Source organism: Caretta caretta, chromosome 2 (genome assembly GCF_965140235.1).
Source record: "Caretta caretta isolate rCarCar2 chromosome 2, rCarCar1.hap1, whole genome shotgun sequence".
NCBI lineage: Eukaryota > Metazoa > Chordata > Testudines > Cheloniidae > Caretta > Caretta caretta.
In genome coordinates this window covers 169,171,714-169,197,770 of record NC_134207.1, presented here as the reverse complement: position 1 = coordinate 169,197,770, position 26,057 = coordinate 169,171,714, and the positions used below count along the sequence as shown (strand labels likewise).

Below are 26,057 nucleotides of genomic sequence, written 5' to 3'. Positions count from 1 at the left end.
ACTAATATACAAAGAGCAACACACATAAAAAGTAGAAGCTGAAACCCTAAAACACATATGAATTCAGCTCCCCTCCAAAGTCTTCATTTCCCAGCACTTCCTTTCTTGAAATCCAAATACCTGAAGGCAGGCTTGTAAGTAAAAGCATTTCAAAGTCTTTTGACTTGTCCCCACAGCTATCCCCTTTCCAGTCCTTCACCGCTTGTGAAAACACACACAAATGCAAGCCAGCTAGGTAAACACATGTACCACAGGCCCAGCAACAACAGTTCTGACTCAGTCCACCTGACCAGAAGGAAAAAGGTTACAAATACAAACTCCATACACAGTGTACTACTGATTCCTTTACAACAGGAAGCATTGTAAGAGATCAGGATTATTTTTCAACCTTACATATAAATATTTCTTCCCTCAGGCAAACCTGGACAAGTCCAGAGCTGCATTCCTTGCAAGGTTAAACGTCCTTTTTGGCGTGTGTGCACGCTTGTCTTTTCCTTTCTCTTCTAAGTACAAAGCCCCACTCTTTGCAAGCTCTTCCCATACACGGAATACAAACAGAAAGGCAGGTGGGTTGTATTTCCAGCTCTCAACCATAAGGAAACCTCTTACCTTTCACTCGACAACTTCAGGAAATTTCTGCAGTCGTCAGTCACTGGCTTTATGAAAATCAGCTAATATTCCTCGAGCAAAATGCTACATAAGGGGAAAGGAAGAGGCACTGCAAGCCGACAGCTCATAGGGACACACGCGACTTCACTGTTCCCGCTGCTACAGCTGCTGCTGAAGGTAGCTGGTCTTGCTGGAGAAGCATGAGACTTTGATTCAGCCAAAAAAGGGCCAGTAAAAATGTAAACACCAGGGAGGAGCCGGAGGGCACAATCAATGAAATCTGAACTCCTGGAACCAGGGAGGAGTGGAAATGTGTTGTTTGAAAAGGTAATTCAGTCCACAAGCTAGTTTTTTCCACTGTGGTCCCGTTCCCCGCCCCCCAGTGTAAACTCATCTGAACTGAAGCTGAGCGAGCTGCAATTCCTAGATCATTTAACGATCATTTTTTCTGTATTTGAAGTTTTTTTCTAAAGTAAACAGCCCACAAATAGTTATGGCTGCTTCTCCACTCAAACCTTGCTCCCCACCCCCCTCATGATTTCAATACAACTCGGGGGGGGGGGGGAGTGTGTCCAAGATTCTTCAGCATTAATCACGCTTATTTTTATCTAGCGACGGCTACTGTCAAGACCCCCTCAAACCCCAGCAAGCACTGACCCCTCCGCCCCTCCATCTCTGGAGTGAATCAGCTCAAATTAGGTGGAGTCAGTCTGCAAAGAACCACCCTTGGCTCCTTGAAGTCTTTACTCTTTTAGTAACAGCTGCATCTCACCACACTGCAGCCCACAAACCTTTACTCTAAAACGTATGACAAACAATGTGCAAATGTCTATGCATCACTACCAAATAGCCATACCATTAGAGAGCATTCATTTTCTGCTTCAGAGCCTGTCACCACTTCATCAGTCTCCATAATATGTATAATGTTAAACTACCCACCAGCTGTTTACAAGACAATAAGAGTTTTAAGTTCAACCCTATAGTAAAAATAAATGATGTACATCTGTTTACTTGATGTTGTATTTATGGATCAGTAAAGGATTGTACATTAACTGGAGTCATCCTTGATTTTTCTTTTCTTTTAGTCTCTTTTACAGACAGTGATGGTATGGGGGTGTAGGATCCTGACAATAAGAAAAAATGCTCCAGTAGAATATGATTCCATTGGGATTGGATGTTGTATTCCGGTAGAGCAGCATTCTGCCTTCAGATCTCTTCTACATAGCCCTACTTTGATGGGGCCAGGAGAACTGGCTCTCTTTTTCTTAAGAACATCCAGAATGCTGTTGACAGTGCTTGTGGGCTGACAGAAGTAACACCCATATGAAAAAGTGCCCAGAGCAACACACAGAAGGCCCACCATTTTGTCTTAACTGGTCACTGGAGAAAGAATGGTTCTATGTTGCCATGTGATCAGAAAGCCATGAACATTCAGAAATAGTAATGGTTGACCTCTATCTAACAAGAGACAGGATGTCAGGAGGGGTCAGACCTTTAGCCTATGTTTTATTAATTGGGTGTATTAGTTTGTGGGCTTTTTTGTGGTTGGTTTTATTTAATGTATTTATGTATTTGATTTATTTGTTTTGCTGTAACAATAGCCATTGAAGTCAGTGGATATTGATCCCTGCCAAACAATTAGTATAACATTTTATCGAAGAAGTCTGGTCAAGGGGATAAAGCACTAGATTCGGGCATCATGGGTTTTACTCTTGCTTCTCCCATTGTCCTGCTAGGTGACCTTGAGCAAGTAATTTCCCTTCTCTGTGCCTCAGTTTCTCCATCTGTAAATTAAGATAATGATGCTGACCTCTTTTGCAAAGTGCTTTAGGATCTATTGATGAAAACCCTGGTCTTATTAGTATCACTGTAACCCCAACTCATTGTAACACCAACTGTAACCCTAACCAGTCAGCTGACTGGTGTCACACAATAAATATTCTCCCTGTGTTTCTAAAGTTCTTCAGCCTTTATTACAAAACTTTGGAGAGGATATTCCCAGCGTTCAGCCCTGGCCCAGGCTGGCTGGGGCTGGGGCTGGAGCTGGGGCTGGGCGGCCTGCCACAGGGACTTGGGGCAGCTGGCACTTGGGTTGCGCTGCCCGCCCAGCACTGCGGCCATGCCGCCCAGTCGCCCGGCGCACTGAGGCCGGGGGACCTGTGGCCACGCCGCCTGGCACACTGGGGCTGGAGACACTGGGGCCATGTGCCTGGTTGCCCAGCACTGGGGCTGGGGGGCCGTGGTGGGGGTGCTCTGGGCTCTTGCAGGGGAGGGGCAGGGCCTTGGGCAGAAGGGGAGGGGCCGGGGACTAGCCTCCTCCACTGGCCAGTTCACTGGCCACCCATGGCCATACAGCCATCAACACACATTTCCCATGTCAGTGAGAAAACACTCAAAAGGGTAGAATTTGGATCTTACTGTCTCTAGTGCTTCCTCAAGTGAAGAAAGAATTGGTTCACAAAATGATATACGTTTGCTTGTGGCTTAGTATTTTAAGTTCAATTTTGTCTAACTCTGATTGCAAATAAGCTCTTTGTTTGTCCTACTGTGGTAACTTTTTTAATTCCCAGAGCCAAGACTGACAGAGGCACACTTTTAGGGCTTCAGGCCTGAAGACCTAGAAATTACTACCTATTCCATTAAAACAGGTACCAACATTGGCTTGTTTTAATAAACTTTTGATCTTTTATCTTAAGTGGCTTTGCCAAACTTTAAAAATACTATTGAAATGGTTACTGCTCAAAGATTTCTGCTATTTTATAATCTTCCTTACATTGTGTTGTTCATATATAGGGCCCTTCGTTTTCGGTTTTTATTTAATTTTTCCTGGGAATTTTTCAGTGTTTACTAACACAACAACAAAACCAGGTGAAAATCAGTGCAAAAAACTCTTAATTTTTCTGGGTAAATATTGGTGTTTATTTTGGTGGATGGAAAGACAGGGGGAAAAGTATTCAGTAGATTAATACTTTGAATTCCGTTCATCAATGTGCTCTGCTGCAGAACTAAACCAGAACTCAAAACCCAATGCCACCTCTGAGTTTAAGAAAACAATATTTCTCTAATCCTCAAATAAAACTTTTTATTTGAACAAACAGTTTACTGTTGCAGACTTAGAACTACTAGCCTACACATATTTACATTTAGTAATTGGGCCACACCATTTGCTGCATATACATTCAACTTCATCCTTTCCTCCTGTTTTTGTTTTTGTTTTAAACTTCTGAATACTTTCCTGTGTTCTGAAACATATTCTCATACAGAATTTTGTTTTCTTTCCATTTTAGTGTGTAAAATGTTTAACCGTTGTCTGCTAACAGCTTGAAATGTGTCCACAGTGGGTGTGAGATTCATCAGTACATTCAGATGCACACACACTTCAGAGCTTGCATGCATGCTTGTTTATTGCATGTATCTTCTAGACTAATACATCATCTTACTTCAACAGGCAGCGTTGCATATACACACTAATGACTAATGTATTATCGTGTATCTTATGCAATGTACCGTATTTTCCTAATAAAACAAATTATTTTTTATTAGGGCTGTCAAGCGATTTAAAAAAATCGTGATTAATGGCGCTGTTAAACAACAATAGAATACCATTTATTTTAAATATTTTTGGATATTTACTACATTTTCAAATATATTAATTTCAATTACAACACAGAATACAAAGTGTACAGTGCTCGCTTTCTATTTATTTTTTATTACAAATACTTGCACTGTAAAAAAAATTGTATTTTTCAATTCACCTCATACAAGTACTGTAGTGCAATCTCTTTATCATGTAAGTTGAACTTACAAATGTAGAATTATGTACAAAAAAACTGCATTTAAAAATAAAACAATGTAAAACTTTAGAGCCTACAAGTCCACTCAGTCCTACTTCTTGGTCAGCCAATCGCTCAGACAAACAAGGTTGGTTACAATTTGCAGGAGATAATGCTGCCCGCTTCTTGTTTACAATGTCACCTGAAAGTGAAAACAGGTGTTCGCATGGCACTGTTGTAGCTGGCGTTGCAATATATTTATGTGCCAGATGGGCTGAAGATTCATATGTCCCTTCATACTTCAACTATCATTCCAGATGACATGCTTCCATGCTGATGATGGGTTCTGCTTAATAATGATCCAAAGCAGTACGGATGAACGCATTTTCATTTTCATCATCTGAGTCAGATGCCACCAGCAGAAGGTTGATTTTCTTTTTGGTGGTTCGGGTTCTGTAGTTTCTGCATCAGAATGTTGCTCTTTTAAGACTTCTAAAAGCATGCTTCACACCTTGTCCCTCTCAGATTTTGGACGGCACTTCAGATTCTTAAACCTTGAGTCGAGTGCTGTAGCTATTTTTAGAAATCTCATATCAATACCTTTTTTACATTTTGTCAAATCTGCTGTGAAAGTGTTATTAAAATGAACAACATGTGCTGGGTCATCATCCAAGACTGCTATAACATGAAATATATGCAGAATGTGGGTAAATCAGAACAGGAGACATACCATTCTCCCTTCAAGGAGTACAGTCACAAATTTAATTGACACATTATTTTTTTAACGAGCATCATCAGCATGGAAGCATGTCCTCTGGAATGGTGGCCAAAGCATGAAGGGGCATACAAATGTTTAGCATATCTGGCATGTACATACCTTCCAAAATACCTACAAAAGGGCCATGTGAACACCTGTTCTCACTTTCAGGTGACATTGTAAATAAGAAGCAGGTAGCAGTATCTCCCGTCGATGTAAACAAACTTGTTTGTTTTAGCGATTGGCAGAATAAGGAGTAGGACTGAGTGGACTTGTAGGCTCTAAAGTTTTACACTGTTTTGTTTTTGAGTGCAGTTATGTAACCAAAAAAAAAAAATCTCCATTTGTAAGTTACACTTTCATGATAAAGAGATTGCACTACAGTACTTGTATGAGGTGAATTGAAAAATACTATTTCTTTTGTTTATCATTTTTACGGTGCAAATATTTGTAATCAAAAATAATAATATAAAGTGAGCACTGTACACTTTGTATTCTGTGTTGTAATTGAAATCAATATTGAAAATGTCGGAAAATATCCAAACATATTTAATAAATTTAAATTGCTATATTATTGTTTAACAGCGCGATTAATATTTTCGAGTTAATCATCTGAATTAACTGCGATTAATTGACAGCCCTATTTTTTACATATTTCAATGATACAAAAGTAGGGTTAAAATCAGAAAAAAATGAATAATACTTTTTGTAAAACCCAGGAATTTTTCGGTAAAAATCGGTTTAAACTGAAAACGAAGGGTCTTATTCATATAGTACTGACACATGCTGTTGTAATATTGGATGACTGCTGTCCACCTAGTACTCACACGAAAATGAGATTTGGATTTCATGACATTATCCCAGTGAGCAAAAACAAGCAAAGATTAAATTATATTAATTAATGCAACTTCCTATCCAGTTGCTAGTATTTATTGTGTCATGATGATTCCAATTCTGCTGCAAACTTTTCTTTGTGATTCAAGTATGGATTTAACTTGACCTAATTGTGTTTGAATAACTAGCAACACAACAGTAAAAAGTACTGGCACAGGAATAAAACTGCAATGGCAATGCACTAGGCAAAGCATCCTACTATTTAATGTACTGTGAAATCGTGAATTCATTTCATCCTCTTTCTTTTGTCTGTTTCAAAAGCAAAGCCAATCTCTGGAAATACCCCACAAAACTGGCTGTTGTTTATTCCTAATGCCAAGATTAGGAATGCATTTTTTTTTCATGGGCGCGACAGCAGCATCTGCATCTTTGATTGGGTGCTTGGCTCCTCTCTCATTAGACATTTAGACTGATTGCAATATTAGTTATAATTATGATGGTGAAGCAACAGAAGGAACTAAACCCACACAGACAACATGATGCTGCTGGTCATCCATTTTACAAAAAATGTACAGTACCATTGTAAACACTGTTTATGATAAAGGCTAATTGGTATACAAAAGGGCAATTTCATAAGCTTGGTCTTTCTTTTGAGTGTGGAGTGTGAAATTTATTTAAAGATGGCATTACCATAGTATAGAAAATCCTTGAAGATGCTCTCAATTTGCTTGAATACATCTTCTGGAATACAGAAGGGTACTAAACTGATTAAATATTTAATCTGGGGGGTTATGGTCATTGTGTGAGATTTTCAAAAATGATTTAGGAGCACAAGTCCCACTAGTGTGGGACTCATGTTTCTATCACCAAGAACACTCAGCTGCAAGTCCTGAATGTTTTACTCTGTGTTCCTCCACATGGAGCATCCCATTTTAGGAAAAAAATTTCAAGATGGGTACCAGAGTGAGGGACAAGCCTTCACAATTAAAAGGACCTTGAAGATGATCTGGAATAGGCTGGAGAACCAATAAAGAGTATGAAGAACCAGTGTGATGTGCTCTAGTTAGTCTGCAGTACCTAACAGGTGGGCTGCTATGCGCTGGACCATCTGAAGATTCCATAGTCATTGCAGCAAAAATGCATTACATTATTCTATCAATAGGATAAAGGTCAGGAACACATGGATCACAGTGGGCAAGTGTCTGAGAGGAAAGGGTGCAGTCCCTAACCAACCAAAAGATATTTCTAGCAATTGCTGCTATTTGGGTGTCTGGAAACAGCAAATAATCCAGGAGAACCCCAAGACTGCATGTTGCCTTGGAAATCGCAGAGAAGATGCCTACAATGAGAGTGGATGTCAGAGTTCTTGCCAGGTCTACAAAGTACTTCCCTCTCCTTACTGGAGGTGACAAGGCAGCATCACCTCTGTTTTAGCCAGACCGAGCTTGAACAGGTTGCTTTGTAGGGGGCACAAGCATGTCTAAGGGTCTGCATTGTCTGTGTTTGATGAAAATAAGATGAGGAGCTAGGTATCATCAGCAAATTGTTAGAACTGAAGCCCATACCATCTCATGCTCTCTCATGGTGGCTTAGTATATTCATTAATGGCTTGGTCCAAAGCCCACTGAAATCAACAGGAGTCTTTCCATTGACTTCAAAGAGCTTTACATCAGCTCCTAATTTGGGACTCCACAAGTGAGAGCTGTTGGAGTTGGAGTGAGAGTGAAGATGGAGGAGCCGATGATGACTCTTTTGGATTTATCCATGACGATTGAATAGACTCAATTTAGTGCCACTCCACTTGCCAAAGCAAGGCCTCATTGACAAACAGAATCCCATAGTTGATTAACTCAAAGGCTGCGGATAGGGCTAATAGTATTAATATGGACTTTTTCCTCTGTGGATAGCTATAAGGACCTTAAAATCTGATGGTCTACAGGTGCTTACTTTAAATAATCCTTAATCCTAGAAACGGTTGTGGCATTCATATATCTCTAGGATGTATTCTGTACAGACTATTCAGTATAATCATAAAATCATAGAACTGGAATGGACCTCAAGAGGTCATCTAGTCCAGTTCCCTGCACTCGTGGCAGGACTAATTATCTAGTAATGAGTCTGCCATAAAAAATGAGACACTGAAATCCGAGTTGTGGCACTCAGGAGGGTTATTAATACATTCCACTCTATTATTAACAGGGCTTAGTAAATTTATGCAAGTGAAGTGGGAAATATCATTATACTATTAGTCTCTACAGTTCTTTAAAGAGAATTGGTGATAGGAGTAGAAGCTTGCTACAGACAGCCTTTCAAGAAGAGCCTTCTATTTCTTAATGCCTGTTTCATGTGTTTCCATTCAATGGTGCAACTGTGCCTTGTGTGATTCACTTTGTTAAAGATGAAAAATAACTGAAGCTCAGATTCACAATTCTATTTATTAGCTAGGACATTATCAGGATATTTGTAGGCCCAAAATGTTATGTAACTTTCCCTTTTAAAAAAAAAATCTATTTGTAAGGTCTTGTACTTTTTGTGTATAAAAGAATGTTTAAGTGTTCTTCATATTTCTTCAACTCTGACCCCCAGCTCTCTTTCCGTGGCCTCTGACAGGAGGTCTTTCTTTCCTCTCTTCAAACTCCAACTGGGCCTCCTTTCAGACTACTACTCCCTATCTGTGACTCTGCTCCCTACCCTTGCCAAAAACTCTTTACTGTAACTTTGATGTTCCCCAGCAAATCTGATTGTTTCTCTGATGGGATCAAGTGGACAGGTTGCTCTGTTATAAATCTCACATGATCTGAGGTTTGCCATTCAGAGGTGTTGTCACTGCACTACACATCATTTGCAAGGGAACCCCAAACCTGGAAAATATTGTTGACCCCACCAATGACACCACTGTCCTGTTTTTACAACAGCATCGCCCCTCTGCTGTGCAGTAGCAGATGTTCTGGGCTTTTTAGATTGGTTTCCCAGGAGAGGAGAAATCAGTGATGTGGAGCCTGCTTCGTTCACAGAAATGAGATGGCCAAAATGCATGCAGGGCAATCTAGTCTTCCAGTAATCTCAGCCAGCATCAGTGCCCAGATCCCAGGGAGAAGCTGTGCTTCAAGAATGGACACTAATCAGTGTCCAAGGCAGTCAGCAAACTCCTACAACTCCGACAGCTCCCTCTCCCCTGCAGTTAAGCACAAGAAACCAAAAACTAATTCCTCAGCATGTCCTGCCAACCATCAAAATCTTCTTGCACACTAAGAGGAAAGAATGTGTAATTCTGTGTCTAACAGCACCACCTGGGGACTCCCACCATAACAATATATATGGAGTCACAGCTTGGGGGTCAGTAAAGAAGCTAGTCAAAGCCCTATAGTGGGATCAAAAAGTTGGGAGGGATCTTTGGGAGTTATGGCGATGAACAGAGAAGGGGGAAATGAGCACAATGGAAAACATAAAGAGCAAAGTTGGCTTGTGATGGGGACTGGGCAGTACTAGCTCCAGAATAGGGATACTCAGTCAAACCAAGCTGAACCCTTAAAGGTTCAGTTATCTGGGAGAAAGACAATATTTGGGACAGATGTGTTCTGATTTTCTGGAGTATTTTTTTAAACTAACTGTTTAAACCTTACCTAATTTTAACCCTATTTGTACTAGTGTTTCTGGGATTGTCACGTAATTTCATCTAAGAAGTGTTGTGACCTGTTTCTCTTGTTCAAATTCTCTCATGATTGATGATATTCTCTATTCCCACCAGCACCACCTCTAGAAGTGGCAAGCACACTAAGAAGCAGTATACAAAGGAGAACACAGTGCATACATTCAGAGAGGGATGGAGAAGGGGGGAACGAGCTGATTACTTCTCTTCCTTGGCCTTTCCCCACCATTTCTTCGAAATTTATAGAAAACTAAGTGCCAAAGTTCAAGCATTCACAAGGCAGTTTTAAAATCTGCACAATCCATACTTATGTGTTCAAGATCTGGCACTTTACAGAAGTAATCCTGTCATGCAAGTGATCTGCTGTTGAGCAGTGTGTCCAAAATATATGGCACAATCAAGCATTTATTCAACTAGGTTGCTCCTTCTACTTGGTTTTAAATAGTCTGCTGAAGCAAACATAGGTTGGATTGTCCTGTCCACTTCCACAACAAACAACAAGCAGTGGGAAAGCTGCTCAGACAGCTCTTAATGGGGAAAAGGCACATATCATTGGCTCTCCCTCCAAGAACCCCACGGAAGCTGCACTGGGGTAGCCCTGTAGAATTGGGCCTCCACTGCATTTAATGTAATGGGATAAAGAAGAGCCTCTCTCTATGGCATTCTCCTGTCCCTAGGTGGGACATAGCAATTTGGACATCAATCTCTAAATCTATGCTGTTAAAAGTAACGAATAACAGATTTTTCAGTTTGCTGACAATTAAAAAAAATTTGTCGGGGTCAAACCGAAACCAAACTTTTACAACTTTTTCAGCTAACTAAAAAGGAATAACTAAACATGGTGGGTCCAATGTAATGGTTACATTTTAAGCATTTTTAATGGTTTTTAACTTTTTAATAAAATTGCAGGGACATTTCTAAATGAAAAGTTGTTTCAACCCACAAAAGAAAAAAAAATCAAAACAATTAATTTAGGAAAGATTGAAACAAAATGTTTTGACTTTTTGGAATTGTTTTTTTAAATGAACAATTCAGCAAAACAGACACAAATTTGTTAAATGCTTCAGTGTTGCTGATTCTGCATTTTTCACCAAAAAGTTTTAGCTGAAAAATTTTGCCCAGCGCTAGTTAATGAAGACATTCCTCTGCAGGTGTGGAGAAGGCGTGAATTCACCTTTTGGAAAACAACATATTTTTCCTATTACCAACCAGGGACAGATTACAATTGGTGACTTAGAGGTGCGGAAAAAAATTCAAAGCAAACAAATGCTTTTAAAACCAAACAACTTTTTTCCCATGGCAGCGCAGAACCCATGTATTTCTACTTATAAAAGGTATTCCCAGAGCATTATTTTTTTTCTTATTCATTATCTTTGAATTCTTTGTTAAAATTTCCCACTTGTAGTTTTCCTCTTCCTGTTAAATTGTTAAGTTGGACAGTAATTAGAGGCCCCAACCAAAATCAGGGTCTCATTGTGCTAGGTGTAAAAGGTACGCATGGTAATAGACAAACTCAATAATCTAAATAGACACACAGACAAAGGGCAGAAGACAGAAAATGTTATTGTACCCATTGGAAAATCAAGCCAAAAGCATTACTGTAGTGTGTTCAGGAGTTCTGAAAATCTGGCCCCAGCTGTGGATGCTAAGCACTTAAAAATCTGGCCCTAATGCACTTGCCCAGGGTGATACAATATGTCTGTGGCACAGCCAGGAGCTGAACACAGGTTTCCTGAGTCCCAGTCCACAGTTTAGCCATGAGATTAATCTTTCTTTTTCTAAGGAGAGTCATCACAAGGAACATGCAGATTACAGACTGGAACAATCTCAGTCTAACTATCCAAATACAGATCTAAAATATGCCAGCCTGAACTTGTACACTTTCCACAATGCATAGATACACAACAGTGTCAGAAGTATTTAAGCCACAAGTTTCTATCATTATACGGGTGGACACTGTTGAAGAGGGAAGGGGAAATGGGAATCAAAGTCTGCCCATCAGAGCACATGTGGAAACAAGACACTTAATCAAATCTTCACATTCAGCATTACTGAAGACCAAAATAAACCAACTTCCATTTATTTATCTTCAACTTAATGAGAATCTCCTGTTCAATAATAATAATAATTAATAAAAAAGTCCACACATGACACTAAAAGAGAAAAGTCTCCTCTGAAAGAGGCTCAATTGAAGGCAGATATAAAAGACACTGCTCCAAGTTGGCAGTGTTTTGTTTGATAAATCCAATCATTCCGTGTTTCTATTATCATTGCCAAACAGGAATGGAGGGGAATTGTTGTAGTACATCATTTTTCAAATGAAAATAAACATTTTTCTTCTTGCCTGCCAAATCTCTCGCTTTCTGTCTTTTAAACAACTTTGTATATAGTTCAAGAATCAAAGTTGGAGTTCATTTGATCATGACCAATTTATATTTCAGTTTCACTTACCAGAAATGGCACCGACCCCGCTGTTTTTGTTGGTAGGCATTTGCATTCCTTTCGAGGCACCAAAGCCAAGCAGTTTTGTCTCAGCCCTTGAATTTTGCAATACTGAAGGGGCCCTCTGGGAAAACAAGTGTTTAACTACGAGAGAGGGCAGCTCCCCATTCAACAGTTATTTACTTTGGGTTGAACAGGAGAAAAAATTTCAAATAAAAGTCAAACACCCCCATCAAATCATGTCACATGGGTGCATTCCAGGAAGCCAGTTATTGCTTACCTGGAAACACTTCTCAGATGTTTTTCTCCATAAAAAAGAAAAGGTAGGAACAAGCAAGTTTGTAAACTTTTGGCTATTTCTAAATATGGGATATTTGACTAGTCTCAGGATAGCCCAGATATTTTGTTACCCACCACTTTAGGTATGGCAATTTGGACTGATTATGCCCTACAGGAGTTTGGCTTGAGGCTCCAAAGCCACTTCTTTTGAGAGCCAGACTTCCCCAATTTTCAGGCACTGCTGGCAAACATCACAGTTTGTCACTTACTATGAAGCAAACAAGGGGATCAGATGGAAAAAAAAACATTTAAGGGATTCTAACACTGTGCAGACCAGCTGAAACACTTGCCTAATGCTTCCTTAAATTTAAAAAAATTGTCATTTTAAGACAATTTACCATGTAAGTGTGTGTTCTCTCTCTCCCACAGGTTTTTGCTAGCTAATTGTCAGGTTGTGGAGGGATTTAGAGGTTACTAAATAGATGAAACGTTAAAAGTGAAAAAACATTTAACAAGAATGGACTAAATTCATCCTTTCTGTAAATCCATTTTCAAACAAGTTGTACCAGGCATTAATTTGGCCCATTATTATGGTCTCTGATGCTGGGCATGATGTTTTTTTTTTCTATCTAGCGTTGCTGCCTACTAAACTAAACAGTGTGTGTGCAGGTAGCATACTCGACACTCTTGCTGTGCATCATGCAGTCTTCTTTGGATGACAGACATGATCATGCATAACTTGCTGCAGTGACTCTATCCCTGGAATAATCTCAGCCAAGAATTCAACCAAGAATGCTTGTCACTCTGTTCGAACCAAAGCACACTCCTGAACTGCCATGGTACTCATCTGGAGTGGGAACATTAAAATAACCAGAGATAATGAAATACACTACAATCTGGTGGGCATTATACAATGTACAGTGGCAAAGCTGTTACAGACATTTTGCTGCCTTTTCCGGAAATAAGTAAATTTTGGTCATCTCGCTGCTATCTACAAACAGTATCTCTACTATATCATGCTGCTGTCATCGCTACTGAAAAACAGCAATAATGATTAACAATATCATCATTGCTGGTCCCTTCCTCCTCTAACAAACGTGGTTTGAAAAGATAAACACCCAAAGCTATAGAGACCACAGGAACAAAATGAGGAACTTACAGTAGGTGATACCATCTCTATCAGTCTAACGACAGCACAAACAACTTCTCGAATTCTACCATTGCAGTCCCAAATACTGTTCTCAGTCACATATTTTGAACCATCATAGTAGAAGACTCCCAGGAAAGGTACCACCCAGTTATGGGGGAATGTGATACTGACTCAAAATCAGAGAGCAAGAAGCTGTTTCTAAAGTTGTATATGCATATGGAGGAAGTGTGTTAACATGAGCTAGCATATAAAGTTGCTCATCAAGGGCTCTGAAGAGAAATAAGTGTCTAGATGAAGAAATTAACAATGTTTTTCAATCACTTCTTCCTTCCCCAACTGCCAGAAAATTCTAGACCCTTAAGGAGAAAGGAAAGGGAACTATAGGGGACTAGCTGTCTGCAGACTCCTCCTATTCTAGACATATGTAAACACTGCTCCACTAATCACCAGGAATCCTAGTTTTCTGTTATAACACCCCCCCCCCCAATTCTCTGATTAAAAAAACCATAAACATCTGAGTTTTTCCACGATTAAAATGAAACACTGAAGTTTAGTTTCCCTAGTCACAATATATATAGGTATCAGTTGAACATAGTGTTTTATTGATATACAGTAGAACCCCGTTTATCTGAGCGTCTATTCTCCGGTTCTCCATATTAATTGAACCACCAGCCTCTCAGGGCTGAACCCCTGAGCCCCAGCCACCCCGGGCTGATTGCCCAAGCCCCAGCCGCTATCAGCCCCGAGTGACTGCTGGTTTGGCTAATACAGAGCGTTGGATAATGGAGGATCAGATAAACAAGGTTCTATTCTATGTGTTTTCATTTGTTAACAATATGTAAAAGATTCTCTGTAAAAATGCAAATTCTGCATTTTTCTGCGTTTTTCCATGACAAACAGATTTCTTGAATCCCTGCTAATCACCCAGGAGGTCAGGAACACTTAGGAGGCAATTCTCTCTCTGCAACTAGTGGTGAACCCCCTGCATCTAGCTATTTCAAACCAATATCGGAGACTCAGAAAAACTGGGTACATTTTACTGTGTGGTTCTTCCTTTTTATCACCTTTCTCAGTTTTGTACCTTCAGTCACAACACAGTGCTATGGGGTGCAATCCCTCTGTGCATAAAGTGTCAACAAGAACAAAATAGGTCTCTTTCAATTTCAAATTATTCATTTTTTTTTAAAAGCCAACCTGAAAAGTTACAAAGTCTGTCAGTTTCATGAAGCTTGCGGTATCTGTGAATGGCCGTGCAGGTTTGATGATATATTTCATTACCCCCCAGTTTTAATATGCACAAAAAAGTGAGGAGGCGTTAGTATGCATACTATATATAGGTCATCTACTGCCCTCTAGTCACGTATATTACTCCTGTTGATTTCAACGGGAATTATGGTACAGGCAAAATGCTCTAAAATGTCCCATGCCCTAAAAAGTCTGAATTGGAACAGAAACATTTAGCTGAAGAAAGCTACCTGTAACAACATCAGATGTAAGAGACTTTAAACAAAGCTGCTGTCACAAAAGCAGCAGAACTCTCCCTATGTCTCTTAAGCACATAGTACACATTAAATATATACAGAAGTGGAAGGCATTTCTAACAGCAGCAAATAGCATGACGTCAGATTCTATTCCACTTGATCCTATCCCACCCACAAGGCTTATATAGACATGAGGATCAGACACTTTACATCAGAACTGTAACGTTCTGGCTGCACAGTCATTTCTTTGCTTTTCTGTAACTTCCTGGATAGGTATCTCGAGCAGTATCATGGAATATGTGAGTTTTTACTTATTGATCGCAACACTGAAAGTCATTTACAGAATCGGTTCAACGGCTTGCATGGCATTTCTACTGTAGCCCGATGCAGGGAACAGCACAGTGCTGGACCACCCAAAGAGGAGATTTTGCCTCAGGTAAAGCACAATCTTTTCAGATGCTGCTCCTTGCACATCAGTGGAGTGTGCGTGTGCATTTACACACGCAGTGTGCTCCATCCATTCTCATGGAGCAGATGGCTGCCTGCAGTGCCCGCACTCACCCTGCTTGGTGGAATCATGCAGAGGAGAGGGGGAGGCAATGGCCTTGCTTCAGTCTTTCAACCTTTTTGCTGGCTTGTTTCCCATGGGAGAGCAGCCGTCTGTTCATGCTATCATGAGGTGCCCTTGTGCAACTGTGTTGTGGTGGAGAAACTGAAGTTTCTTGTATAACTCATCTCTCTTACCCCTCCATACACACACACACACACAGACTTCTCTCAATCTTTACTCAATACTGATTCTTAAGGATTTAAAAAAAGATGCAAGCTGAATCAGATCATGGCTGACAGTGCTCTAGCTTTACTCCTTCCATGTTTCTTCAGGGAGCTTTGTGAAAACAGAAACGTTGGCATTCGTTCAGGCCTTATCTGCTCCCCTCATGTTTTTACTTGCAACAGAGTCAGGCTTGTGTGTGTGCGCATGCAGGTGTCACATTCTGAGCTTTCACATGAGAAATACGCAAATCAAGAACAATTACTTCTTTTGCCTGTTCTGAGGCAACATCAAGGAACCACGCAAACAGGAACGAGACCATGACGGCTGCTTTTACACTACTTTCACCCAGACCACACTGCACTGTAAATACCAATAGGAAGGAAGGAAGGATAACTTATGGAATAAAGGGTCCCTGGCAAGTTACAGACATATAATTGTACCAAGGGAAATGCCTGTCTGTATTCCATTGACCTGGGCACCCCTTACTTTATAGTCTTGCATATCTTCTGCAGAGTTCCAGACAATGTAGCTTTCATGCTTTAACTGAAACCTGTGAATTTGCCGCAAGATGTAGTGACTATAGGTATATATTGAGATTGAAAGTGTCAAAACTATTTGTAAAAGGATGACTGGCCTTTAAGGGCAGATGGATCCACTTGTGACACACTCAGATTGTGAAAAAGTGTGCACTGTCATATGTCAGGCAGGTCATGTGGCTAAAACAGGCCTTTTGGGATGGAGATAAAACCAAAAGCCTGCAGGGAGCAGGAGCCAGTTAGGAAAGCTGGGGTGTGGAGATCAAGTCTGCTAGAGGAAAGCCTCAGCAGGGACAGGACTAAGGGCTTGGCTACACTACCATGTGGGGTTGATCTAAAATACGCAACTTCAGCTACATGAATAGCATAGCTGAAGTCGACGTACTCAGATCTACTTACCGCGGTGCCTTCACTGCGGTAAGTCAACAGCTGAAGCTCTCCTGTCGACTCCGCCTGCACTTCTCGTTCTGATGGTTTACTGGAGTTGACGGGAGAGCGCTCAGCGGTCGATAACGCAATAAATCGACCCCAACTGGATCGATCGCTGCCCACCAATCCGGCGGGTAGTGTAGACAAGAGTTGTAGGCCAGCTAGAAGGCTGGGTGGGAGTTTGTGTGATTCATTGTGAACTTTGACCCCAAGAAGGGTTGTTTCTCAACACATGAAAGCCTATTGTTGAAGATGTTAGGGAGTTCAAGAGAGGGAAACTGAGTCAGCAGCAACCCTGCCACCCCCAAGGCTGCTACACAACGATTAATACAAAAACTCTTTCTAGCCTACATCTACCCACCATCTAATTCACACCAACCAGCTCTCTAACGCCCAAATGTGCCACTGTTCACAAATCAAGAATCCTATCCACTTCTATAACCCTTAGGTCTTTCTTCCCCCTGCAGCCACGCTGCAACTGTGGCTAGACAGAGAGGGACACAACAGTCAACAACTCCCACAATGGTAGAATTTCACTGGTTCATGTAAGGGAGCTCTCCTTCCTCCCATCCCAGTAAGTATTTTATAGTTGCTAACAGTTTAATCTTGGTCTGTTATGATAGAACCCTGGGGACAAGCTTGCTCTCCTCACCTTCACCATCAGGGCTCATGTTTTCATAGGAATCCCAGCGGATCAGTGGATCTGAGGTATTGTAGTCAATTATCACTCCATGGTCATTCTTCAGGTGTTCACATCCTGAAAGGGTAAAGTCTTGGTCAGAGACAAAATGGAGGAGTACTCCTGCTTTCATCTGTATCTACACATACACCCATCTCTGACAATGTGCTGCTTCAGTGAATGCATTAACCCCATCTTCGGAAGTGTGGGGAGAAATGATAGGGAAAGACAGTTCAACAGCCACATTGAAATGGACTATGGAAACTAAGATTGTATTAATGTTTCATTACAGTAGGAATAAACAGAGAGTTTAACTGGAGCCTCTGACTACAGAGTAGCCTTGCCTTAATAGCACACACACACACACACACACACACACCCCCGAATGAGAGGGTATGCAACATTCTCTAGCCATGTACGACCAAAACTGAAGTGACATCTCAGAATGATACCACAAGCATCTCCATTGTCAATTAGCAGTTCAACTGTTGCACAAAGAAGAAATGATGTAAGGTCATGTTTCTTTTGGGGGTCACTATTGTTCTCATATCAGAGAAAGTTTATTTAGTAGCTTTATTAAATAAAAACAGTGTGTGTAAATGACAACAGGGCTGCAGTGAAAACAAGGGTAACAGCTCAAAGGCAAAGCTGACATCTCAATCTTAAACTTTTGGCTGTTTTTCTCCACAATAGCAGATGTGCTGCTGTTCCCATACACTAACATTACACTGAAGTCAGTGGAATGAAACATTTGCCTGGTGCATTTGGCCTCACAGAAAGTGTCCTCCGCCAGACGTACATGGAATTTTCAGCGGTCACCAAGGAGTTAACTCACACATTTGTTGCACCCTTAACATGTAATTTATACATTTGAAAACTATAGCAATGAGGGATTTAGCTGTGGTCCAGTGTCATGAGCACAAGAGAGGAGCATCAAGAACTCCTGACTTCAATATGGGCTCTGACGCTGACTTAATCCGTGACAATATGCAAGTCAACTTGCTACCTCAGTTTCCCACCTGGAATAGGGGAGAACAATCCTTATGTACCTACCCTATAGTGGCGTTCTGGGGGGCATTTAATTAATATTTGTAAAATGCTTTACAGAAGCAAAGTGTTATATAAGTGCTATTATTAGGCCCACTTTTCAAACATAGGTACCTAAAGTTAGGAAGCCAAAAGTCTGCATTTAGGCACCTAAGTAAGTATTTTTAGACACGTAAGTACTGATTTAGGTCCTGATCCTGAGGGCACAATAAACAGCAGGGCTCTGTGTTGAGTGCCACAGTCCAGCCACATTCTCACAACACAGGACTGGGGCTTTAGGTGCCTACACAGATATTTAAGTGCCCACATGCATATATAGGTTTCCAAGGTTTGTCATCTGAGTTTGAAAAGTGGGCCTTCTATTATTAAACTTATGAAGAGCTGGAATTTTCCATTTTTTAAATAATTTCTCAAATACTACGAAACTGTAAAATTAGAGTCTCTTCAAAAATGGGGCACTGAGACTTTTTCCCCTTATCCCTTTTTGCACTCAGATAACTCAGCTATGAAATAAGTTCCAACTCTGAGCACCTGCTGAAAATACAAATCTGATTCATTCTCTAGGATGCCAGAAAAACAGAAGTAATAATGAACAGATTTTGATCCTTTTTCAGACTGGCAGACTGGCTACTCTTCACGCAGACCAGGAGCTTTACCATCCAGGAAAAGCATAGATTAAGCTAGAGAAGCTATTAAAAATGAATGTTCTTATAAGGAGTCTCAGCAGGCAAAAGTAGAACTGTGCGCTGGACTGGAGAGAAGCCAGCTTTTTACTGGCTGCTACTACTAGTCTCCAAGCAATTAGACTGTGAAAAATGCAAGGGAAAGATTGCCAGTACACAGTATATGTAACACTACAGAAAAGATTATTTATGGCACATGGAAAGAACTATATTTTGAAACACATCTCTTTTTCATCATCTCAGGCAGAACCAATATTTACCTTTGGAAAAGCAATAAATGCATAGTAGTAATAAATTGTTCACAAACTCTATGATATAATTTTTTCATCTTGGATATGGGAAGTTCCATATTAGTATAGACACAATCTTAGATTATAATGTAACGGAGGAAGAATACAGGGTATAACTTGTGAGCCAACTTCTGACCTGGTATAAACACAAGCAGCTCTACTGACAATGAAGTTCTATTTGGTTTCAGGTCTGAAATTGGTCCAAAGTTTGTCACTTGTTTAAATAAGTTCATGTAAGGCACCTGGGATAACAATGAATAATACCTGTAGCATTTTATATAGACCACAACTTAGATTAGGTTTTTGAAGAAATTACTTTTCTTCAAATAGAGTTATTTTAAATATTTGGCAGTATGTGATTTTATAGCATTGTGGTCACTTAATCTATGTATGCTAAAGCTATCCGTAGAATAGTTTACTATATATGTTATATGTTTTCTAATAGTTATCAGCAACCACTCCAATATATTTTTGTAGTCAAATTCTGATCACAATTACACTAGTGTAAATTCAGAATAATTTTATTAAGTTCTTGTATTCCAAGGTAAACTACACTCCACATTTTCTGTACTACAACTTTCTGGGATGAAATTTAATTTTCTTTCTGCACTTCAATTCTGTCAGCTTCCAAAATAAACAGAGATCATTCTATATATTGAATGCTTACCTTGGATTTTCTCTGGGGTTCCTGAAAAAACCAATTCAATCTTCCCATAATCAGGGAAGCGGTCATCTGAAAATACAACAAAATATCACAGCAAGTTTATTTTCCAGGGAATAGTAGCAATGCATTCACAAATCAAGATTTTACAGTAGAATGAATACAATGTGTGTATTTTCTCTTTCCCTTTTTTACTTAGATTCTACCAACTGCCTTTTAAAACAGCAAGGTTCCCCCCGACCCCCACATTCTCAGTAAAAGACCACAAAAGCGGAAGTCAGAGTTTGGTTTACTTTCCAGAACAGTCAAGAACACAGAAAAAAAACAACGAACAACAACAAAAAACAACGCTTGTTTTAGCGTTTTATTTGCAGTGGTTTCATAGCTCAAAAAACCCAGCAAAACAACAATCCTTGACCACTAAACAAGTATGTGGATGTAAGCAGTGTCAGGATGAGCTCCACCCTGACATCTGGTGGTGAGGTGTGGCAAGTTGTGGAAAAGAACTTCAGGGGCCGATCTCATTTGCATAGGCACACCCACCACACCTAGAATGAGACCATAGCTGCCCAAATGGTCACTTTGGCTGCTGTGGGATCCCCAGTGTCTCTGTTATTGGGGCAGGAAGAATAAATTGTTATTACCCTGATTATGGGAACTGTGCTTGGAACTGTACGTGGCCTTTTGTTATGATGGAGGGATTCACCATCAACTAAGTAGCACTCGCTAGGCAAGGGTCATGGGTTCCAAAACTGTGTGAATGGAGAGAGGCTGGGGACAAGTATTAATATTTGGTGGTATGGGCCCCTTGGTGAGGGCCTTACATGCTAATTGCACTTCCTCCTCTCTCCACTGTGGAATATCAGAGCTAATTTTGATTTCATTAGAAGTCTAGTTATAGGCTGCTGAGCTCATTTTGGGCTGACAGTGCACCAGCACTGGGGCTCCCCTAATACAAGCTGAATTCACCTAAGAACTGAAATCACTGAGTGTTGTGTTAAGTAGTGGGGGAGCCTGAAGATATATTGTGGAGCAGTTTGCGGGACGGCTGGAGTGGCTTGCGGACCGGCTGGTGAAGCAGTTCGACGCGGAGCAGTTTGTGGATGGCAGGAGCTGCTTGTGGGCCGTGGAGCTGAGCGAAGGAGTTCGTGGGGCGGCTGGCAGAGCGGAGCGCAGCTGAGCGAAGGAGTTTGTGGGGCGGCTGCCGGAGCGGAGCGCTGCTATGGAGCTATGGGGCGGTCAGCTTCAGATCATGTAAGGTGCCTCTTACCCCCGTCCCATTTCCACCCAGGTTGGGAGGTAAAGCTCCGCAGATAAACTTTAGAACTCTGGGGCTGCCCTGACCAGGGACAGAGACTTTTGGGGCATTGGACTTTTGGGACTTTGGGTGATTTGGGGTTGCTGGACTCAAGAAGCAAAGGGAAAAGGGCATGCCCCAATTTGCTTGGGGTGGGTTTTTTTTGCTCATGGGTTGTGTTATGAATCCTGTTGGTGGTGTTTCCCCAACATAATGCCACATTGTTTCTCTCTGTTATTAAAAGGCTTTTGCTACACTCAGACTATGTGCTTGCGAGAGGGGAAGTATTGCCTCTTGGAGGCGCCCAGCGGGGGTGGTATATATTTGTCCCAGGTCACTGGGTGGGGGCTCGAGCCGGTTTGCATTGTGTTATTGGAATGGATCCCCTAGATATTGAACCCAGCACTTGTTGCTGCCAACTCTGACGGGCAGAAGGGTTACATGTATATATATATAAAATCACACACACAAACAAAATACAACACTTTGGGAAGCAGCAGTACGATACCTAGGTGAGGATTTTTAAAAGTGACTAGTGATTTTGTTCCAGAATTTTTGGATATACAGAGGCCTGATTTTCAGGAAGTGCTGATCACCTATACACAAGCTAAGAATACACATCTCTTCCTAGTGGATGAGCACCTGTAGAATGTCCAATTAAGCTTCCAAAATGGAGACATCTGATATCACTAGGCATTGTTGAAGACACTGATTTTAACATAAACACACATTAACAGACACACACACATACATACATCCCAGTATACACAATCATGAATCCCCTCTTCATCCCACACACACAGAAGGAAGCCTACCTTTGTTAGCATTGTCCAAGTCCTCTTTGCCAAATACCAGACCGTAGCCTTGAACGGCACCCGTGTGAAACTGCAGGCGGAAAATGACATCACGGGTGGCTGATCGATATTTTTTGTGATAACACTTCAGCTGAACAGACAAGAAAAAGAGAAACACCCCTAATAAGTCCATTCTTCGTATTGTCTGTGTTTATATATTGCTGTCTGAACAAAACCAACAGTGATGCAATTTACTGCAGATTCCACCAACGCTGAAACAAGGAAAGTAGCTTACTCAATCATTGTAAAATTATACAAGCCCAGAACAAGTTACTTTTTAAAAAATGGATCAGTAAAAAAAGTCATTAATTACTCTTTTATCACCATCAGTCATCATTTTATGTGACAGATCGGCAGATTTGTAAGCTGGCTTACATCAGTAGTTTTGCAAGGTACCAAAATGCATCTTAAAATAAAATAAAATGGATCCTCAATCTAAAGCAACTGAAGAACACACAAAGGCTTTCTTCACTTCAGCAGTAAGATAGTGAGCTGACTAAACTGTTTCTGGTAACCTAAAGTTAGACCATTGTAAGCAAGAAATCCTGTCTGCAAGGAGGCCATGTTCCTTTGGAATCTGCCATGATGAAAGCGAGGATTATTTTTAAAATCTTCCTAGTCGTTCTACCAAGGACAAGACCTTCCTCTGAAAGAAGGAGTACAGTTGGCAGCATTTGGGTACACACGGAACAGCATTAAAAATGAACTTCAGAGCATGGTGTGTGAAGATCATAAACTTAAGTACATCTGCCAAAAAGCACAGGGAAGGAAAATAGCAAAGCTGCTGTTTCGGTTAGTCCATGGGGAGAAAGGTGTCCACAGTTACAGCCTACTGTACATGTTCTCCTGTAAAAAAACACTGACCATGTTTGGCTGATGGAGTGATGGGGAGGACAGGGTAATGCAGGAAAGAAACACAGGTTGAGCCAACCTGTTGGTACAGTAGCTTATGACAGAGCACAGCTCCTAAATGCTGTCACTCACCTCTGTCACTTAAACAAAGGAGGATTTTTAATCTTTTTGTGCACCATCTCCATTCTTATCCTTTCACGGTTAGAGTACAGCCTTGTCTACACTGCCACTTGACAGCGCTGCAACTTTCTCACTCAGGGTTGTGAAAAAACACACACCCCTGCCCCCCACCCCCCGCGGCCCCAGGAACACTGCAAGTTTCAGCCCTGTAAAGTGGCAGTGTAGACAGTGCACCAGTGCTGGGAGCTGCGCTCCTAGTGCTGGGAGCTGCTCCCCTCGTGGAGGCGGGTTTTTTACAGCACTGGGAGAGCTCTCTCCCAGCGCTGGGGCCGCGACTACACAGCCAAGGTAAAGGGCCGCTGCGGCAGCACTTTAACATTGCGAGTGAACGTTGCTAGTGAAGACCCACTACATTTGGTAGGATGTAAGCAGATAATTGTTTAAACACCCCACAGAGTATTTCCAAACACAGATTTAGCAATCAGATCCCCCATGTGAACTACGAGGCTTTTGTTATTGTTTTTCCTTTCTTGAATCTGAAGACTCATGCCCTTCCAAAGATGAAAAGCAAAGATAATAGCCTCTAAAGACTGATTTGAACCAATGGCACATTCTTTCCTTATTATTCATGCATTAGGACTATGTGCCTTCAGCAACAGCCCCAGGGGCCATCCTGCAAAACAGTCTAAACTTCAGTCCCGTCACCACCTCTCTCATTTAAGGAGATTAGTCACCCACCAAAAACTATTTTTATTTTATTTAGACGTGGGAAGAAGGTGGAGGATGAAAACAATGATGCATCAAAACTGATAAGCTTGGTCTCTCTGCATTATTATGTCTTGATTTTCACATATTGTGTAGCTGTTGGTCCCAGGATATTGGGTGCAGTAATGGGTAGGTGTAGTAATATCTTTAATTGGACCAATTTCTGTTAGTGAAAGATACAAGCTTTTGAGATCCACAGAGCTCTTCTTCAGGTCTTCTTCACTCAGACTGGAAGAACTCTGTAGAGCTTGAAAGCCTGTCTCTTTCATTAACAGAATTTGGTCCAATGAAAGATATTACTGCACCCACCTTGTCTCTTTGATTTTCGAAGGCAGATAGGTCTGAATTGTCAAGATGAACCAATTCCAAAGCTCACTGAAATCCATGGGCTTTAGTCAGGCCCCTACTGAGACAAGGAGTCACACCAGTGAGGGATATTTGTTAGAGTTTAACTAAGTATATTTTTGAATGAATGAAACTAAAAAGCATCTAATGAACATACTGGGTCTGAGTCTCCTCCCACTTACACTGATTTTACACCATTATGCTCCTTTGTCTTCATTAGCAGTATTGTTGAATTGCACAAGGACACCCTTGTTTGGGAGTGACGTTATAGGAGCACTTTGTACTGTAACAGTCTAATAAGATATCTCTCAAATCTATACAGAGATGAGGCAGGCTGAATGTGTTTATTATGTAAGAGAAAGAGGGAGTGAACACAGACCATCTTAAAATTCTTCTTTCAACTAATCCATTTTTCTTATACAGCGATCACAGTGCAAATACCTGCAAGCAAGTCATCTTATAAACCTCCAAATCACACAAATCCCATGAAAGAGAATTAATGGACACCCATTAATAACCTCAAAATGGACAAAAATCTCAATAATTTTTTTTAGTAATTTTTTAAAATACTTTTCCTTATTTTCCTTTAAATCTATTTCCTTTGACACCAGACAAAAGCCACATAGCCCAAACTGATCACAGGATACTGGACTGGGACTTAAAGAGACCTGGATTCAATTCCTGGCTCAGCCAGACTCCCTGTGTGACCATGGATGAGTTGATGTACCCCCTGGAAGAGCTCTGCATAGCCCCGGGATACTCATACTCCTGGTTGAGAATCACTGCCCTAAATGATGGATAACTAAATTGTCTTTTTGCTCCCCTTATATTACCCAAACTCAATAGTCTTTGGCTCAAGAGCCAGGGAAGATTCTTAGGGTGCAGATTCCACAAGTATGCCCACTAAGCTACCGCATGTTAGGTTGATTGTTTTGTTTACCTTATATGTAAATGTACTTTCATTGTCCTGTACCTGTAATCAAGCCAGTCAGAAAGGGGACTCCACATTCCTTTGTCTAGGGCAGATTCAATGTATTCACTGGCTCCCAAACACATTTAAGAACATATTTCTAGCACACATATATAACTCTTTGTACCCAACCTGTACATACATCACACAAAGATTTTTGGGGCCAGTGTGTCACCAGTTTACATATAATACCTTCCATGACACCTTTTAGATACATATTATGACAACAGTGTATTGGGGGCAGTGAGTGTGTGTCAGGCCTGATAGGAATTATCATATAGTGGGTCCTCTGCCAGTGGACATTGAGAGGCTCTTAGGGTCACAAATATGCATCTTTGTGAAGAGCATTGAGAATCTCATGCGAACAGAGCTAAGTATGTTTATGTTAGAAAGAAAATAAAGAAAATGAGACAAGGAAACTAAGAGGAAGAAAATTCCCCAGAACACAGTAAAAAGACCAGGAAAGATTTTTTTGTATTGTATTTTGAAACTTGAATACTTATAGGAGCATAGGACACAAACTCCTTTTCAGTCAAGAGATTCCTTTATTACACCTCTTTTAACTCTCAGACAATCTGTGGCTGGCAATAATTTACTCAAACTAGCATCATCAGCTAGTCCTCTGATTTTACAAAATATAAGGCCGTATTACCATCAGGATGCTTGAGCTCAGGAATAAATAGCCTACTCGTTATATGCCAAATCCAGTAATCCTTACTCAAGCAGCCTGCCATCACACATGATGGTAATTTGCCTAAGGAAGAACTGGAAGATTTTGCC

The 26,057-nt window shown here is 40.8% G+C and overlaps 1 protein-coding gene across 6 annotated transcripts in view; it reads right to left on the bottom strand.

The window, feature by feature from the left end:
• The window catches only part of TNS3 (tensin 3), a 343,736-nt gene that overhangs the window by 105,164 nt on the left and 212,515 nt on the right, over positions 1 to 26,057 (bottom strand). For all 6 annotated transcript variants that reach the window (XM_048839218.2, XM_048839219.2, XM_048839220.2 and 3 more), the window contains 3 exons: positions 22,187 to 22,316; positions 20,081 to 20,146; positions 17,367 to 17,471 (listed from right to left, as the gene is read on the bottom strand). In XM_048839218.2, coding sequence (XP_048695175.2) covers positions 17,367 to 17,471; positions 20,081 to 20,146; positions 22,187 to 22,316 — 301 coding nt within the window. The remainder of the gene's footprint in view (positions 1 to 17,366; positions 17,472 to 20,080; positions 20,147 to 22,186; positions 22,317 to 26,057) is intronic.